The 17767-nt window shown below is 51.3% G+C and overlaps 1 protein-coding gene across 1 annotated transcript in view; it reads left to right on the top strand.

Annotated features, from left to right (window-relative positions):
- LOC140429986 (ufm1-specific protease 2-like) overlaps nucleotides 1–17767 on the top strand; it is a 116369-nt gene that overhangs the window by 64006 nt on the left and 34596 nt on the right. Inside the window, exon 6 of the mRNA XM_072517562.1 lies at nucleotides 10464–10656. Coding sequence (XP_072373663.1) covers nucleotides 10464–10656 — 193 coding nt within the window. The remainder of the gene's footprint in view (nucleotides 1–10463; nucleotides 10657–17767) is intronic.

Below are 17767 nucleotides of genomic sequence, written 5' to 3'. Positions count from 1 at the left end.
CTTAAACTAAATATTTGCTGATTCAATTTGTTTGGTATTATTCTGAGACCCTTGTTGGAAACTCTGTGCTAACTTTATGTCTTCTCCACCCCCCTTCCTCCTACCTTATTTTTTCTGCATATTTTATGTCCTTGGCTATTTAATCACCCACTTTTAAGCCAAGTTTCCATTTTTGCCACTTTATTGTATTTCCACATGGCTATTTGCATGAATGGCACACCAAGCTTATTCACCACACTTTGCATTTATATACAGGCATTGTAGAATTGTGCAACCAGAGAATGTTTACGGTACAGAAAGAGGCCACTCGGCCCATCATGTCTGAGCTGGACAAGAAATAAGCCACCCAGCCTAATCCCACTTTCCAGCATTCGGTCTGTATCCCTGCAGGCTATGGGATCTTAGGTGCATACCCAGACAACTTTTCAATGAGTTGAGGGTTCCTGCCACTCCTACCCTTTCAGGCAGTGAGTTCCAGACCTCTATAACCACCTTGGTGGAATGGTTTATCCTTATCTCCCCTTTAATCTTTCTAACAATCGTGTTAAATCTATTCGCCCTAGCCACTGAACACTCTGCTGAACTAAATATTCTCACAACACCGTGTTAAAGTCCAACAAGTTTATTTGAAATCACAAGCTTTCGGAATGCTGCTCCTTCGTCAGTGGAACTTCAGCGAGAGTTTATCTTGCCCCTCAGAAGTGATTGCTATCATTTTCCCATTACCAAGGTCAGACTGAGTGGCCTGTAATTTTTCAGTCTATCCTTTGTTCCCTTTTTAAGTAAAGGTGAAAGGGTCGCAGATCACCAATCCGCTTGACACCATACCTGTATCCAGCGAGGATTGGAAAACGAAGGTCAGGTCCTCTGCTGTTTCCTCCGGGTATATTTCATCCGGCCCTGGTGAGTTATCCACTTTCACGGATGCCATTCCCTTTAATATTTCCCCTCTCATGTTCATCACATTCAACACTTCACACTCTTCCTCCTTTACTACAACATCTGCATTGTCCCCTCTTTCCTGAAGGCAAAAACAAAGGGCAGAATTTTCTCTTTTTTGCAGAGTGTGGCAGTTGTCGAGGAAAACAGCTTGCCCCCCCCCCCCCCCCCCCCCCCTGCCACTTGCCCCTGATACTGCACCCTAGCAGATGCTGGGACAATCGCTCCGGGAAATCCTGCCAATGTAAATCTCATTATGGGACTGCCGTCGGATTTTCTACTCCCACCACCGATCCCAGCCGCCCATATCAGAAGCGGAAAATCCCCCCCACCCCTCCTCCAAAGTATTCATACATGCATACTTTGCCTCGGCATATAGGTTACCATTTTGGTCTTTTATGACACTACTTTTCCTTAGTTATTTTCTTACTCTTAATAAAACATCTTTGAATTCACCTTGATTTTGCTTGTCAACATTCTTTCATGCTTTCTCTTTGCTTTCCTAATTTCCTTTTATTTCACCCATCCACTTTCTATATTCCTCTTGACTTTCTGTAGTATTGACTTCAAGTGTCTGACATAACCTTTTCTTTCTTTTATGACTTACCTAACTTGTAAGTTCCTTGAAATGCAGGGGCTCGAGACTTGGCCATCCCATCCTTTTCCTTTGTGGAAACATGTTTACCAGAAACCCCTTCAATCTGCCCTTGAATATCTCCTTGAAAGCCTCCCACTTCTCTGACACCAATATACTTTCAATTGTTTCCAGTTCACATTTGTTAAATTACTCCTCAGCTTAGTAAGATCGATCTTTCCCTAATTTAGAACTTTAACTCCTGTTTTATCTTTATCCTTGTGGTGGTATGTATTAGGGGTCATGTGGGACTGTGAAGCCGTGATGCTATTGGCTGACAGGTCCCGGGTCCTGGTTGGCTGCTGACTCCTGGTTCCGCCCTGAAGGCGGAGTATAAGAACCCAAGCTTCTCCCCGCTGCTTCATTTTGTTGCTGAACTGCTGGGGACAAGTCTCGCTTAATAAAGCCTGAATCGACTTCATCACTCCTCGTCTCTATCGTAAGTCATTGTGCGCTACAATTTATTAAGCGAGCTTAAAAGACTATGGAGCTCCGGATCGCCCCGGAATGCCTGCGGATCAACCCCCACGCAGCGAACTCGGCAGCAGTATTTAAACACTGGCAAGCATGTTTTGAAGGCTACCTCCGAACGGCCCCTGGCCGGATCACAGAAGACCAGAAAATGCAGGTCCTGCATTCGAGGGTAAGCCCGGAAATTTACCCTCTCATAGAAGACGCAGAGGATTTCCCGACGGCACTCGCATTACTGAAGGGCATCTACGTTCGGCCCGTGAACCAGGTCGATGCGCGCCACCAACTCGCAACGAGACGGCAAAGTCCCGGAGAATCGCTAGAAGAATTCTACGCCGCGCTGCTAATTTTGGGGCGGGGCTGCAGCTGCCCGCCGGTGAACGCGATGGAACACACAGACATGCTAATTCGCGATGCTTTTGTGGCAGGTATGAACTCTCCCCAAATCCGCCAAAGACTTTTAGAAAGAGAGTCGCTAGGACTCTCAGAGGCACGGGCCCTTGCAGCTTCCCTAGATGTGGCCTCGCAAAACGCCCGCGCTTACGGCCCCGACCGCGCAGCAGCCCCTTGGGCTCCGTGGACCCCCGTCGCGACAACCCCCCCCTCGCAGGCTTGCGCGGTTAAAGCGCCAGACCATCCCGGGGGGCCCGCTGCTATTTCTGCGGGCAAGCGAAACACCCCCGGCAGCGCTGCCCGGCCCGTGCAGCTATTTGTAAAAGCTGCGGCAAGAAGGGCCATTACGCGGCAGTGTGCCGGTCCCGGGGGGTCGCCGCAATCCCCGGAGAAGAACGAGCCCAGCATAGCCCAAACGCTCCCCAACCCCCCCCCCAGCGCCCCATGTGCGACCCACGGGTGCCGCCATTTTGGGTCCCGGGCACCACGAGGGGAGGATGGGCGCCGCCATCTTGTGACACCCCAGCCACGTGCGATTCATGGGGGCAGCCATTTTGTCCACCCCCGACCACGTGCGATCCATGGGGGCGGCCATTTTGTCCACCGCCGGCCGCGTGCGATTCATGGACGCCACCATCTTGGTTGACAACAAAGGACCCCAGCATCGACGGCTCCACGGGGTCCAAAGAAGACGCCGCGACACTACTACCACGACTGGCTTCGGTGACTCTGGATCAATCACGGCCCCGGACGCTCCAGACGACGACAACAACGGTGCTGATCAACGGACACGAGACATCATGCTTGATCAACTCCGGGAGCACTGAAAGTTTTATTCACCCAGACACGGTAAGACGCTGTTTTCTGACCATCCATCCAAGTACGCAAAAGATTTCCCTAGCTGCAGGATCCCACTCCGTAGAGATCAAAGGGTTCTGCATCGCGAACCTAACGGTGCAAGGGAGGGAGTTTAAGAACTACAGGCTCTACGTCCTTCCCCAACTCTGCGCATCCACATTACTGGGATTAGATTTCTAGTGTAACCTGCAGAGCCTAACATTTCAATTCGGCGGCCCAATACCCCCACTCACTATCTGCGGCCTCGCAACTCTCAAGGTTGAACCGCCGTCCTTGTTTGCAAACCTCACCCCGGATTGCAAACCCGTCGCCACTAGGAGCAGACGTTACAGCGCCCAGGACCGGATATTTATTCGGTCTGAAGTCCAGCGGTTGCTGAAGGAAGGCATAATCCAGGCCAGCAATTGTCCCTGGAGAGCCCAGGTGGTAGTAGTAAAGACCGGGGAGAAGCAAAGGATGGTCATAGACTATAGCCAGACCATCAACAGGTACACACAGCTAGATGCGTACCCTCTCCCCCGCATATCCGACATGGTAAATCGGATTGCCCAGTATAAGGTTTTCTCCACCGTGGACCTCAAGTCCGCCTACCACCAGCTCCCCATCCGCCCAGGTGACCACAAGTACACAGCCTTCGAGGCAGAGGGGCGTCTATACCACTTCCTAAGGGTCCCATTTGGTGTCACGAACGGGGTCTCGGTCTTCCAACGGGAGATGGACCGAATGGTTGACCAGCACGGGTTGCAGGCCACGTTCCCATATCTCGACAACGTAACCATCTGCGGCCACGATCAGCAGGACCACGACGCCAACCTCCAAAAATTCCTCCAGACCGCTAACGCCCTTAACCTCACATACAACGAGGAAAAGTGCGTTTTTAGCACAAACCGGTTGGCCATCCTGGGATACATAGTGCGCAATGGGATAATAGGCCCCGACCCCGAACGCATGCGCCCCCTTATGGAATTCCCCCTCCCCCACTGCACCAAAGCCCTGAAACGTTGACTGTGTTTCTTTTCATATTACGCCCAGTGGGTCCCCCAGTATGCAGACAAGGCCCGCCAGCTAATACAGACCACTACCTTCCCCCTGTCGACAGAGGCTCGCCAGGCCTTCAGCCGCATCAAAGCGGATATCGCAAAGGCCATGATGCGCGCCATCGACGAGTCCCCCCCCTTCCAGGTCGAGAGCGACGCATCCGACGTAGCTCTGGCGGCCACCCTTAACCAAGCGGGCAGACCCGTGGCCTTTTTCTCCCGGACCCTCCAGGCCTCAGAAATCCGCCACTCCTCAGTGGAAAAGGAAGCCCAAGCCATAGTGGAAGCTGTGCGACATTGGAGGCATTACCTGGCCGGCAGGAGATTCACTCTCCTCACCGACCAACGGTCGGTAGCCTTCATGTTCGATAATACACAGCGGGACAAAATTAAAAATGACAAGATCTTAAGGTGGAGGATCGAGCTCTCCACCTTCAACTATGAGATCTTGTACCGTCACGGAAAGCGGAACGAGCCGTCCGATGCCCTATCCCGCGGCACATGTGCCAACGCACAAATAGACCGTCTCCAAGCCCTCCACGAGGACCTCTGCCACCCGGGGGTCACTCGATTCTACCATTTCATAAAGTCCCGCAACCTCCCCTACTCTGTGGAGGAGGTCAGTCACCAGGAACTGCCACATCTGCGCAGAGTGCAAACCGCACTTTTTCAGGCCGGAGAGAGCGCACCTGATCAAGGCTTCCCGCCCCTTTGAACGCCTCAGTTTGGATTTCAAAGGTCCCCTCCTCTCCACTGACCGCAACGCATACTTCCTGAACGTGGTGGACGGGTACTCTCGTTTCCCCTTCGCCATCCCCTGCCCCGACATGACAGCGGCCACAGTCATTAAAGCCCTTGGCACCATATTCACACTGTTCGGTTGCCCCGCGCATATCCATAGCGACAGGGGGTCCTCCTTCATGAATGACGAGCTGCGCCAGTTCCTGCTCAGTAAGGGCATAGCCTCGAGCAGGACGACCAGCTACAACCCCCGGGGGAACGGGCAAGTAGAGAGGGAGAACGGCACGGTCTGGAAGACCGTCCTGCTGGCCCTACGGTCCAGGGATCTCCCAGTTTCCCGGTGGCAGGAGGTACTCCCGGATGCTCTCCACTCCATCCGGTCGCTGCTGTGTACCACCACTAACCAAACGCCTCATGAGCGCCTCCTTGTCTTCCCCAGGAAGTTCTCCTCCGGAACGTCGCTGCCGACCTGGCTGGCGGCCCCAGGACCCATCTTGCTCCGGAAACATGTGCGGGCGCACAAATCGGACCCATTGGTCGAGAGGGTTCACCTTCTCCACGCGAACCCGCAGTACGCCTACGTGGCGTACCCCGACGGCCGACAGGACACGGTCTCCCTGCGGGACCTGGCGCCCGCCGGCAGCACACACAACCCCCCGACACCGATCATCCCCTCCCTACCACCGGCGTACCCCGCGACCGCCCCTTTCCCGGGAGGATCGGTCCTCCTCCCGTGCCCGCCCAGGAGTGAAACAGGAACAAACACCGAAATGCTCCCGGAGACGACAACGCCTGAACAAGCACCTGCACCACCACCGGGGCTGAGGCGATCGACGAGGAAGACCAGACCGCCCGCTCGACTCGTGGCATCCGCGTGACACCAAGAATGTTGTATTGTAACAAAAAACATTTTTTTTTCTCTTGCTAATATTGTAAATAGTTTCGCAAACTTTGTACATCGCCCAGTGTAGGGCTAAAACTGTAGTAACATGTCCGAAATTTTCCTTCCAGGGCCAGCCTTGTAAACCCCTACCACCATGCGAACCACCACCCCGCCGGGTTCCTTTTTAACAAGGGGTGAATGTGGTGGTATGTATTAGGGGTCATGTGGGACTGTGAAGCCGTGATGCTATTGGCTGACAGATCCCGGGTCCTGGTTGGCTGCTGACTCCTGGCTCCGCCCTGAAGGCGGAGTATAAGAACCCGAGCTTCTCCCCGCCGCTTCATTCTGTTGCTGAACTGCTGGGGACAAGTCTCGCTTAATAAAGCCTGAATCGACTTCATCACTCCTCGTCTTTCTCGTAAGTCATTGTGCGCTACAATCCTCTTCCATGATTATAGTAAAACTAACTGCATTATGATTACTATTACCAAAATTATCCAAGTTAATATTGGGGTAGTTAAAACTCCTATTCTTCCTGCTCTATTGGTTTTGCTCTTCTCAGAGGTTTGCCTACATATTTGCTTTTAGGGATAAAGATAATGGGCGGTATTCTCCCGTACCGGCGGGGCACGGGGTCCCGGCGGGACGGAGTGGCGTGAATCACTCTGGCATCGGGCTGCCCCAAAGGTGCAGAATCCTCCTCAGCTTTAGGGGCTAGGCCCGCCCCGGAATTGTTGGCGCCCCGCCGGCTGGCGTGGAAGGCCAGCCGGGGCCAAAGGCACTGCGCCGACTGGCGCAGGTCCGCGCATGCGCGGGAGCGTCAGCGACTGCTGATGTCATCCCCGCGCATGCGCAGGGGGGGGGTTCACCGCCATGGCGGAGGCTGACATGGTTGATGCACAGGAAAAGAGTGCCCCCCCATGGCACAGGCCCGCCCGCGGATCGGTGGACCCCGAACGCGGGCCAGGCCACCGTGGGGGCACCTACCAGGGCCAGATCCCCCTGCGACCCCCCAAGAACCCCGGAGCCCGCCTGCATCGCCAGGTCCGGCCGGAAAGGGACCATCTCTAATTTACGCCGGTGGGACTGGCAAAGAACGCGCAGGACTTCGGCCTATCGCGGGCTGGAGAATCCGGACAGCCCCGGGGCCCATTGAGTCGCGTCGGACCCTGCCATTCTCCGAGGCAGGCGGCACAACTCACGCCACGCCAGTTTTTTGGGGGGCGGGAGAATTGGGAGGACGGCGGGGGCAGGGTTCATGCCCACCCCTGCGATTCTCCCACCCGGAGGGGCTCGGAGAATCCCGCCCAATTTGTTATCTCTCAGAGGGCCATGAGTCTCTGGAGCTGTCTCCCTCAAAAGGCACAGAAAGCAGAGTCTTTGAATATTTTTAAGCACAAACTAAGTGGATTCTTGATTAACAAGGGGCTCAAAGGTTATCGGTGGGTAGGCAGGAATGCCCTCGGGAAATGGCATGGCAAGCCACTCAGTTCAAGGGCAATTAGAGATAGGAAACAAATACTGGGCTTGTCAACGTCACCTGTCCACATCACATGAAAGAATAATGTGTTAAAACTCCCTCTCTGTGCTGTGCTTTATCCTGGCACCAGGGAGGCAACACATCATGTAGGACAGTTACATAACTGCCTGTCTGTCTTTCTAACCATAGAATCTCTTATAATGTTTGCATTTCTACCTTTTTTGTTCTCTCTTGTGTGTTCCCTTGCACATTAGAGCCATGATCTAGACCAGCCTCCTGTGTGTTATCTCCCAGTGGAGTCCAAAGCTGTGTACCAATTTGAAAGTGATGACTATGATCAGGCAAGGAGGGATCTAATGACTCCCCTTATTTCTGTATCTAGCCTTCTAAGCCCACTGCTTCTAACAGAGCTATGAGAGCTCCCTTCTCTCTCACTACCTAGATCCAACTGAAATCAAATTAGCTAAACTGAAATTTTAAAGTTTCACTACCTTACGAGGCTCCAGTTGCTAAGCAACCACTGTTAGTGTATTTATTCTTCATGCCATAGCCCTCTCTAAGCACAACAGAAACACAGTTGGACCTTAACCAACTCCCACACTACAAACACCTTTATGCAGCATAAATCTAATTGTAAGTTTTACCCTTCCAGGCACAGAAACTGCTATAACCCTGCATGGAACAATTATCCCCAGCTGGCTGGGTCCCATGCAGGGTTATAACAGAAACATTAAATTAAACCCACTTAAAACTATACCTTTTTTCTAATGTTTGTCAATACAAACATAAATCCTTTAAAACTACCCTTATTTTCCTAACAAATTCAACTAAAATCTGGAATTAAAAGTCTAATGATGACCATGAAACCATTGCCGACTGTCGTAAAAACCCATCTGATTCATCAATGTCCTTTTAGGAAGGAAATCTGCCGTCCTCACCTGATCTGACCGACATGTGACTCCAGACCCACAGCAATGTGGTTAACTCTTAAATGACCACGAATTGGGGGCAGCACGATCGCACACTGGGTAGCACTGTTGCTTCACAGCTCCAGGGTCCCAGGATCGATTCCCGTCTTGGGTTACTGTCTATGTGGAGTCTGCACCTTCTCCCTATGCCTGCGTGGGTTTCCTCCGGTTTCCTCCTACAAGTCCCGAAAGACATGCGGTTAGGTACTTTGGACATTCTGAATTCCCCCTCAGTGTACCCAAACAGGCGCTGGAGTGTGCCGACTAGGGGCTTTTCACAATAACTTAATTGCAGTGTTAATATAAGCCTACTTAGGACAATAAAGATTATTATTATTATTATTATATGGTCTACAAGCCACTCAGTTAAACGGCAATTAGGGATGGGCAATTAATGTTGGCGCAACCAGTTACGTCCATGTCCCAGGAACAAAAGGAAATTCTATATTAATGATTTGGAACTAAATGTATTTTCTCTAATTTTGAAGATGTTATAAAGTTGGGTGGGAGGGTGAGCTGTGAGGAGGATGCAGAGACGCGTCAGTGGGATTTGGACAGGTTGAGTGAGTGAGCATATGCATGGCAGATACAGTATAATGTAGATAAATGTGAGATTATCCATTCTGGTAGCAAAAATAGGAAGGTAGATTATTCATTGAATGGGTGTAAATTAAGAGGTGGATACTCAGCGAGACCATGGTGTCCTCGTGCACCAGTCACTGAAAGTAAGCACGCAGGTACAGCAGGCAGTAAAGAAGGCAAATGGTATGGTGGCCAACTTAGCGAGTGGATTTGAGTAGGAATAGGGATGGCGGCAGTAATTGTATGAGGCATTGGGGGCCTGGACTATTGTGTGCAGTTTTGGTGTTCTTATCTGAGGAAGGATGTTCTTGTTATGGAGAGAGTGCAGCAAAGGTTTACCAGGTTGATTCCTGGGATGACGGGACTGTCATATGAGGAGAGACATGATGGCCTCATCCTGCTTGTGTTTTCTATGCATGTTTCGATGTAAAAACCTCAGGGGCATACTTAACTACGGACCAGGAGAGATGACTCCCAGCATGACGTCACGCCGATATAACACTGGTCACCGAGAGTAAGCGAGCTGCATTCAGGCAGACAGGAGTCAGATATTCATGGTATCTCTGTGAGGAACAATGCGCTGTGCCCACTGCAAGTTGTCATCATCCTCCAGCAATGTGGGGACTTTGGGCAACTGCTCCCTCCCATTGACATGAGCTTCATCAGTGAGGCTGTGTGCTGCCAGCAGTAAGACGGTATGAGGCCATGAGGCTGAGAGAATAGGCACATGGAAAATATAGGAATGAAGAGCGGGTGAGGGAGAGAGTGAGGGACTGGGCTGATCATTTAGGATCTCAAACTTATCTATAAAACTGGACTGATGTTCCTGTGAATGGAAGTAGGCCTTTTAACCTGCCTATCTTGGCATTTGTCCACCTTTGTCTTGGGTCAGCTGCGAAATTGCTGTCATTCCATGGTACTGTTGGGCAGGAGGTGGGATTGTGATCGCGATTTGCGACTACTGCCGCCATGATGAAAATCCAGCTCCGTGTATCCAGTAATATTTAGTACCCAGTCTTGCCCCTTTTTTGATATTCATTTTGCAAATGGGTTCCAGAAGAGGTTCTTAAAAAATCAAAAAACAAAACAGGAAAACACTGGAAATCTGAAATAACAAGTGTGAACTTTCTAACTAATAATTAGCTCCATAAAAGTTTTTAGTGTAGATCTCTGATCAAAATTCAGTGATGTTCCAGCAGCTGATATTTAGCAGTGGGCTAGAATTGTGAAATTTGTATACGGTGAATTTGATAGAAAAAGTAGGAAAATATACCATTACTTCCATGTTTACTGAGTGGAAAGGTGTTTAATTTAAATTACTCTGCAATTATTTGGGGAGAAGAGCATCAGTTGGTGGGGAAACTCTACACAATTTTGTGTCTGAGGTAAAGCATGTTCCTTATCCAGTTCTGCTATATTTCAAATTATGTTGTTTAGAGTATCCTTTAATGGTAACTAAAAATGATGTTTTTGACAGGCTACAGGATCAGTTTCTGGAAGCAGTTACTGCACAGCTAACAGCGATGGACCAATGCATTCAGCGATATACGAAAGGAAAAACTGTCCCAATACCGCAAGCATTCCACTTTGAATTGCCAGAGAGAACTATTCTTACTACAATAATATACCCTGCTGGGATCAGTGATAAAGTTCTGGAACCACAACGAAAAGTATGGTTGAAGCCGAAGGCACATCTTTCATTTATACAGTCTGTTTGTGAATTGCTAAATGTTTAAAGTAGCAATTTATTTTGTCAATTTAGATTGGCGGTCATTTTGTTAAAATGGTAAACAACCTGTCATTTCAGTTTCCAAAATGTGTCTCTATTGGTTAATTGAAAATGTGATTTGGCATAACGTTGTCTCCTAAAATAAATGCCATGGGACCCACAGTAATATCAAACATAGAACATATAGTGCAGAAGGAGGCCATTCAGCCCATCGAGTCTGCACCGACCCACTTAAGTCCTCACTTCCATCCTATCCCCGTAACCCAATAACCCCTCCTAACCTTTTTTGGTCACTAAGGGCAATTTATCATGGCCAATCCACCTAACCTGCACGTCTTTGAACTGTGGGAGGAACCCAGAACACCCGGAGGAAACCCACGCAGACACGGGGAGAACGTGCAGACTCCGCACAGACAGTGACACAGCAGGGAATCGAACCTGGGACCCTGGCGCTGTGAAGCCACAGTGCTATCCACTTGTGCTAGCGTGCTGCCCATATGTGCCCAATGCTCAATAACATTCTTGGAAGCAGTGAAAATGCTTGTTTCTGAGTGACCAAAAATCACTTCCCGAGTTAATTCCTTCTAATGTTCCCTCGCTTACACTTCATATACTATGAATTGATCACCTATCTGATTAAGAATCCGCGAGACATCTTGAGGAAGATCCACCTGTACTTGCATTCGATAAATTCCCCAATAGCTATTTTCAGATTTTCTGCCTTGCCATCAACTGTGAGTAATTGTCCAGTTTGGAGGGAAGTGGTGAATATGCTGGCAGCAAAATGAAAGTCTGATGATTGATGTATGGAATGGAGCCAGCCCTCTGTGGCCGAGCGAGGCCCACTGTATTGTTGATAATTAGCTAGATTGCTAATTGAATTGTCCCAGGGTTCGTGAGGTTAGATTATAGCAGCAAGTTGCATAAACCTGGTCCTTAAGTTTAGAAGATTGAGGGTCAATCTGATCGAGGCTGCCACAAAGATTGTGGCCGGAATTCTCTGGTCCCACTGGCAGCGCAGCCCCGCCCACCAGGCGGCATGGGGTGGCTTCAGTGGGAATTCCCATTGATAACAGCAGGAAAATATGGGCAGCATTGTGGATAGCGCAATTGCTTCACAGCTCCAGGGTCCCAGGTTCGATTCCGGCTTGGGTCACTGTCTGTGCGGAGTCTGCACATCCTCCCCGTGTGTGCGTGGGTTTCCTCCGGGTGCTCCGGTTTCCTCCCACAGTCCGAAGATGTGCAGGTTAGGTGGATTGGCCATGATAAGTTGCCCTTAGTGTCCACAAATTGTCCTTAGCATTGGGTGGGGTTACTGGGTTAAGGGGATAGGGTGGAGGTGTTGACCTAGGGTAGGGTGCTCTTTCCAAGAGCCGGTGCAGACTCGATGGGCCGAATGGCCTCCTTCTGCACTGTAAATTCTATGTAATTCTATGAAAAAGAGAATCCCACCACTAGCGAAAGGTGCGTTGCCTCCCGTTGCCGAGAAACACGTTGCCGGGAGGCCGGAAAACTTCGCCTTATGTTTTTCTTATTATTTTCCATGATCAAATTGCCTTTATGTGAGAGATTTGTCTGCTTTTTATCCCCAGAGTGATTTGCCCCAATTTAATTGAATCCAGCAGCAAGCTTTTATGAGTGTAAAAATAAAGATTAATTATTCGCAGCCACTTACCTCAGAGGTTTAAACACAATGGACACGATCCTCCCAGCTACGCTGCACCAGAATGGTACTGCCAACGTGCCCAGGTAGCACTGCCAGCGAGCAGGGGCAGTAACAAGGTGCCAGGTTGGGACTGTCAAGGTGCCAAGCTGTCATTTATGCGTGTGCGCGATTGGCCCGGTGTGGGTGTTGGGGGATGCGGGCAGGGGGACCCTCCCATGTTGTGTTCGGGCTGAGGGGGGTGGGGATTCTTTTCGGGGCCTCGGAGATCGGGACACCATTTAAAAACGTGCCCCGCTTTCTCGCTGCAATGGGGAGTTCCGGAGAGCGGAAAAAACGGGGCTATGTGCGACCTCGGTCATGCGTTCCCCATTCAGACTCCTTATTCAAAGCGAGTCGCGGTGAATGGCCATGTGTTTTTCGGCACTGCAAGTGCTGGGAAACACACGGCTAAACGCGCTCGCTATGGGACTTTGTCCCCTTTTGGGATGGTCGCAATCAATGCCTTACGCGCCCAATGCCTTACACACTATCACACACACACATATACACACACATACTAGGAGCAGGTACAGATGAAAAAGGCGCAGCACCAATACAACCTGGAATTATTTCAGTCTTTTCACATCAAGCCTGTTGTTTGTTAGATGAATTGATACTTTATCTGGAGTGGTGGCTTTGTAAAAACAGAGGAATCAGCAAATTTCCTGCAGTTAAATTGCCAGGAGGTCGGCTCTCAGACAAGGATGAAGTTGGGACAGCTGGTGGGGGGCAGTCTTTCTCCCACTTTCAAAGTATAGCTGTATATTACCTTAGCTGTCCAGTTCTCAAGCAGCTGCTTCAATAGTTGGATGGCATTTCTGATGTATTTCTGATCCAAATAGCTTCTGCTGTAATTTTTTTAAAGAACTGGTACCAAACCAGTGCCGTAAGAAGACTGCTACCGGGCTGCATGGGTGGGTTATCACTGGACCCGCCCAGCACCATTCCATGGCCCAGCCCACCCATGTCCAGAAGTGCTGCCCATGCCACCCACACTCCCATATTTCTCATCCCCCCCCCCATATTCCACATCTCTCCCCCCACCCAACCCCTCCCCCACACCCCCATGACGAACGACGTGTGCGGCTCCTGGTGTGCCCTGGTTGACCTTTCACACCCAGATGACCTGTCACACATGAGTTATTAATGCCATGCAGGCCGACCCAGCCCTCCTGCTGACCACATGTCCATTCTCCTGCAGGAACCTCATCCGAAGGTGATGGCCTGTCTGGCGTGGTCCCCACCACCTCCCATGAAAACACCTCGGAGGGGGCCTCCGAGGACACCATCGGTACTCACAGCACAGCTGTCATCCCCACCCTGCATCAGTGCAGAGATACACACCTCGGTGGATGACACTAGTGGACCGGTTTCTGGGCCACATTCTGGTGAGCACCACACAGTTGCTGATCCACATCAGGTGAAGGGCAGGAAAGCCCAGGTGCCACAGCAGTCGGAGGTCTGCTGGATCCCAGGACCCAGCGGGGACCCAATCAGATACTGAGCCTCTGGATCAGGTTTACCCGGAGCTGATGCAGTCGATAAGGAGCGACCATGTTATTCAGAGGGGGATGTCAGCGACACTCCAGTAGGTCCCGAACCGATTAGAGGAGTCCCAGAGGATACGAACACAGGAGATGGTGCCGGCAATATGTCGCACAGAGGCCAACACTGCTAGGGTGGTGACCGCAGTCGCACCGTCGGCACCATGAATGAAGGTGTCCAAGGCGTAGCCCTGTCGGTGACGGCCATGACTGAGGGTTTCGACAGAATGTCCCAGTCACTGGGGGACGTGACCCACTACCAGGTGGACCTTGATGAGGCATTGCGCGGCATGTCCCAGTCTCAGGTGGGCATTACTGAGGGCCTCCAGAGTTTGTCTCAGTTGGTGTAGGAGGTCTCCCAGTCTCATGTGGGCCTAACTAAGGCGCTGCGGGACATGTCCCGGTCCCAGGTGGGAATAGCTAAGGTGGAATGACGGACGAGACCACGTCATACATGAAGTGGGCAAGGATGAGGGCCCTTCTGGCCCTCCTGGCCCACCTGTCTTGCCGACTGTCCTCCATCCACCGGCTGAACCTGTGGGTCATTCCTGGGCACGTCCTTCAGCCGCTCATGGTCTGGCACCTGTTGCTAATTGTGTTTCTCTTTATTTGGCTCTGAATATGGCGGTCAATATGGTCGCCTTCCTTAGTTCTAATTAGGTTTTGCTCTAGAGTCGCCAGGTACCTTTCGATACCGCCACAAGGTTCAAACCGAACACTGATCAAAGACTCGATACACCAGTTAGTCAGTTCAAAGTCAAATGCTTATTTATTTACACACACAGTTAAATATAATCATGCACAAATACTACAGACTAAACTATCACTACTGCTAAAGCCTATACTTAGCTTCGGGTGCCCACTCAGTCAGGGGAACAATGGCCCTTGTTCGGTTCTGAGGCTGCTGGGGTGGAACTGGTACGGGATAACAGCTAAGGTCGGCTGTCTGGTAGTGTGCATTGACCTTGGACTTACTTGTTCTGGTGCAGCTGTTGGGCAGGTCTCTCCTCGGTGAGAGCCGGAGCCAAGAGAGCGATTCTCTCTTGGGGGATCCTTCTTATACCCAAAGGGGCTTCGTGCGCTTTTGGGCGGGCCTTGAACTTGGCCCCAATTAATTGTGCCGTTCCTCGATCGTTCCGATCGATTTCCTCCAATAAAGGGGTGGGTGCCCTGATGGCTGGGCGTGTGGTGGCCGTTGGCCTGCTTTGTTCGGGCCTCCTCTGGTGCCGGGGTGTCTGCCTTAGTATCGGTTACTCAAATGTTACTCTTTTGTTCCCGGAGATGGGCCATTAGTATGCTAATGGGCCTACAGTTTTGGTCTTGTCTGGGAGCTGCGGCTCCAATCAACAGACAAACCCTAAACCTGCTTGTTTTCTCAGTATTGTCCATTTTCCCTGCAATCTTTGCAAAGTGTCCATTTTGTAATCGGGAAGTGGCCATCCCAGATGGCTACACACACCCTCGTCCTCAACCTCGGAGGTGGCCCCTGTTCGTTCCCCTCCCCCTCCAGCACATCACCCCGCTGCTGTGCCGGGCTGTGGAGGGCACAGCAGGCCACCACAAAGCAGGCGCACCAGAGCGGTCAAGGCATTGGAACCGTATCGTAAGGAGTCCGATGCACCGTTCAATGACAGCTCGGTTGTTTTGGGTCTCCGCATCGGTCACAGCCAGGGGCTGTTTAGCACAGGGCTAAATCGCTGGCTTTGAAAGCAGACCAAGGCAGGCCAGCAGCACGGTTCAATTCCCCTAACAGCCTCCCCAAACAGCCGCCGGAATGTGGCGACAAGGGGCTTTTCACAGTAACTTCATTTGAAGCCTACTTGTGACAATAAGCGCTTTTCATTTCATTTCATTTTCATTTCACTGGCCTCCGTATTTGCGTCATTAGCGGCAAGAGCTAACCGGCCATGGTCCTCGAAGAGCCAGGGATGTGCAACTGCTCTAGGATGTAGCTCTCATGCACACTCCCTGGGAAGCATGCACACACATGCATCATCTTCATGTGGTGATTGCACAAGGACATGGCACAGATGTCGCACTGTCCCCTTGTTGAGGTGGAGCCTCCAGCGGCACACGCTGTCCGTCATCTGTTCGAAAAACCAGCGACGTCTGTACACCTTGGGCCGTTGCGGCCTCCCCCTCTGGGTCCCTCCCTGGCCTGTTTGGTGGTGGGTCCTCCGCATGTGGACCCTGTACATGGGCCACCGCCTCGAGTCTCTGTCGACGCTGCTGACACAACTCCTCCGGCGTCTGGCTGCCTGGCCTGCTAGCAGCATCACGAGGGCAGCTTTTGTTGGTTCCAAGATACCATCCATTGCATGTAATATTTGTAACGAATTGGGAGAGGAAGTAAGACTAACCACCAGCAGTGTCTTCCTCCCCGGGACCCTCCATTCCCCCATTCCCCCCACTCCTGCATCCCCTGCCATCCGACACCTCCTGCCCAGGGACCCCTGGTCGCGCGAGCATCCCTGCTCACTGGACCCCACACCCTGTACCTCAGACACCGGCACGTAACGTCACCTGGACCGGATGCTGGTCCCCTCTCTCGTGCGCACACCCACCCCCTGGTTGCAGAAATATCCCGGTGCAGGGCCCAGCCCCTGGGTGTTTGGATGTTGGTCGCTGCGTCCGTGGTGTTGCTTCCTGCAGTGTCCAGGCATCACGGTTTGCTTGGAATGCTGGGCAATAACTCCCACATGCGACATGGCACGCCTACCCACGGGGATCCGCTTGGGATGTGTGAAGTGCTCACTTAACTATGATTGCCAGTTCCCAATTAGCAATAGCCTTCAGCCGCGCAGCCATAGGCCTCCGTGGTCAGTGTGTTATGGGTGGTCGGTGGGGCAGGCAGACCGTGGCTGAGGGTGCCCCTGGAATGGGACCACACAGTCCAGGGGTTACCCGCAGGCGCTGAGACACCCAGCTACCCCCCCCTCCCCACCCCCACAGCTGAGGCCATGGGAGGCCAGCCCTCCTTCTACCCTCCCCCACCCCCCTCCAAGCACTGGGGCAGCAACCCCAGTGCCCCCGAGCTCATTGCCCAGGAGCAAAGATGGCTGCTCACCTCCTCGGGTGAGCCAGTGCCAGCTTCACGTTTTTAAAAGGGAGTACTAATCGGTGCCTGCATCGTCGCTTGCTGGGGAGGCTGTTAGTAGGGGGTCACTACCATTAATTGTATGGAGATTGGGGTAATGTGACGATTATTGGTTTCTCACTATGCTATGGTGGGATTCTGATTTTGCTAATAGGAGCAGGCCACTTAGATTGCAAACAGATCGGCGCCCGGCGTAATTCTCAATTTTGGCCTCTCCTGCGCGCCTCATCGTGCTCTTACTTAAATGTGACGCAGCCATTAAATCACATCCATTGTGCCCATTTTAAAGTACAACTTTAAAATTTGTAATATCTTCATGCATGTATTGGGCATGTACTATCTTCCTCCATATGATCTATGTTACCTTAAAATTAGAATTATGCCATTCAGGAACAAAATGGGAGGACTTCTTTCCGAATTTTGACCTTAAATCTCCGACCTCTTATTCTGACAGTGTCCCTCGCTTCAGACTCCCAGCCAGGCACTATATCCTCCTCGCATCTGCCCTGTGATCTCTAAGAATGTCACATGTGGTTCAATCCTCTTCTAAATTCAAGGGTTCAGAGTCCCAGTCTACTCGATCTCTCCTCAATGTCCTCATCCCAGACTTGTAAACCGTTGGAATTTTTATGTATTTTATATAATTTTTATATCCTTAACTAAAAGAAAAATACCAAGGATGCTAAAAATCGAAAATAGAAGCGTA

The sequence above is a fragment of the Scyliorhinus torazame genome, chromosome 9 (assembly GCF_047496885.1).
Source record: "Scyliorhinus torazame isolate Kashiwa2021f chromosome 9, sScyTor2.1, whole genome shotgun sequence".
NCBI classification, from domain to species: domain Eukaryota; kingdom Metazoa; phylum Chordata; class Chondrichthyes; order Carcharhiniformes; family Scyliorhinidae; genus Scyliorhinus; species Scyliorhinus torazame.
Note: the sequence above shows the minus strand (reverse complement) of the source record. Positions and strands in the feature narration are given on the sequence as shown.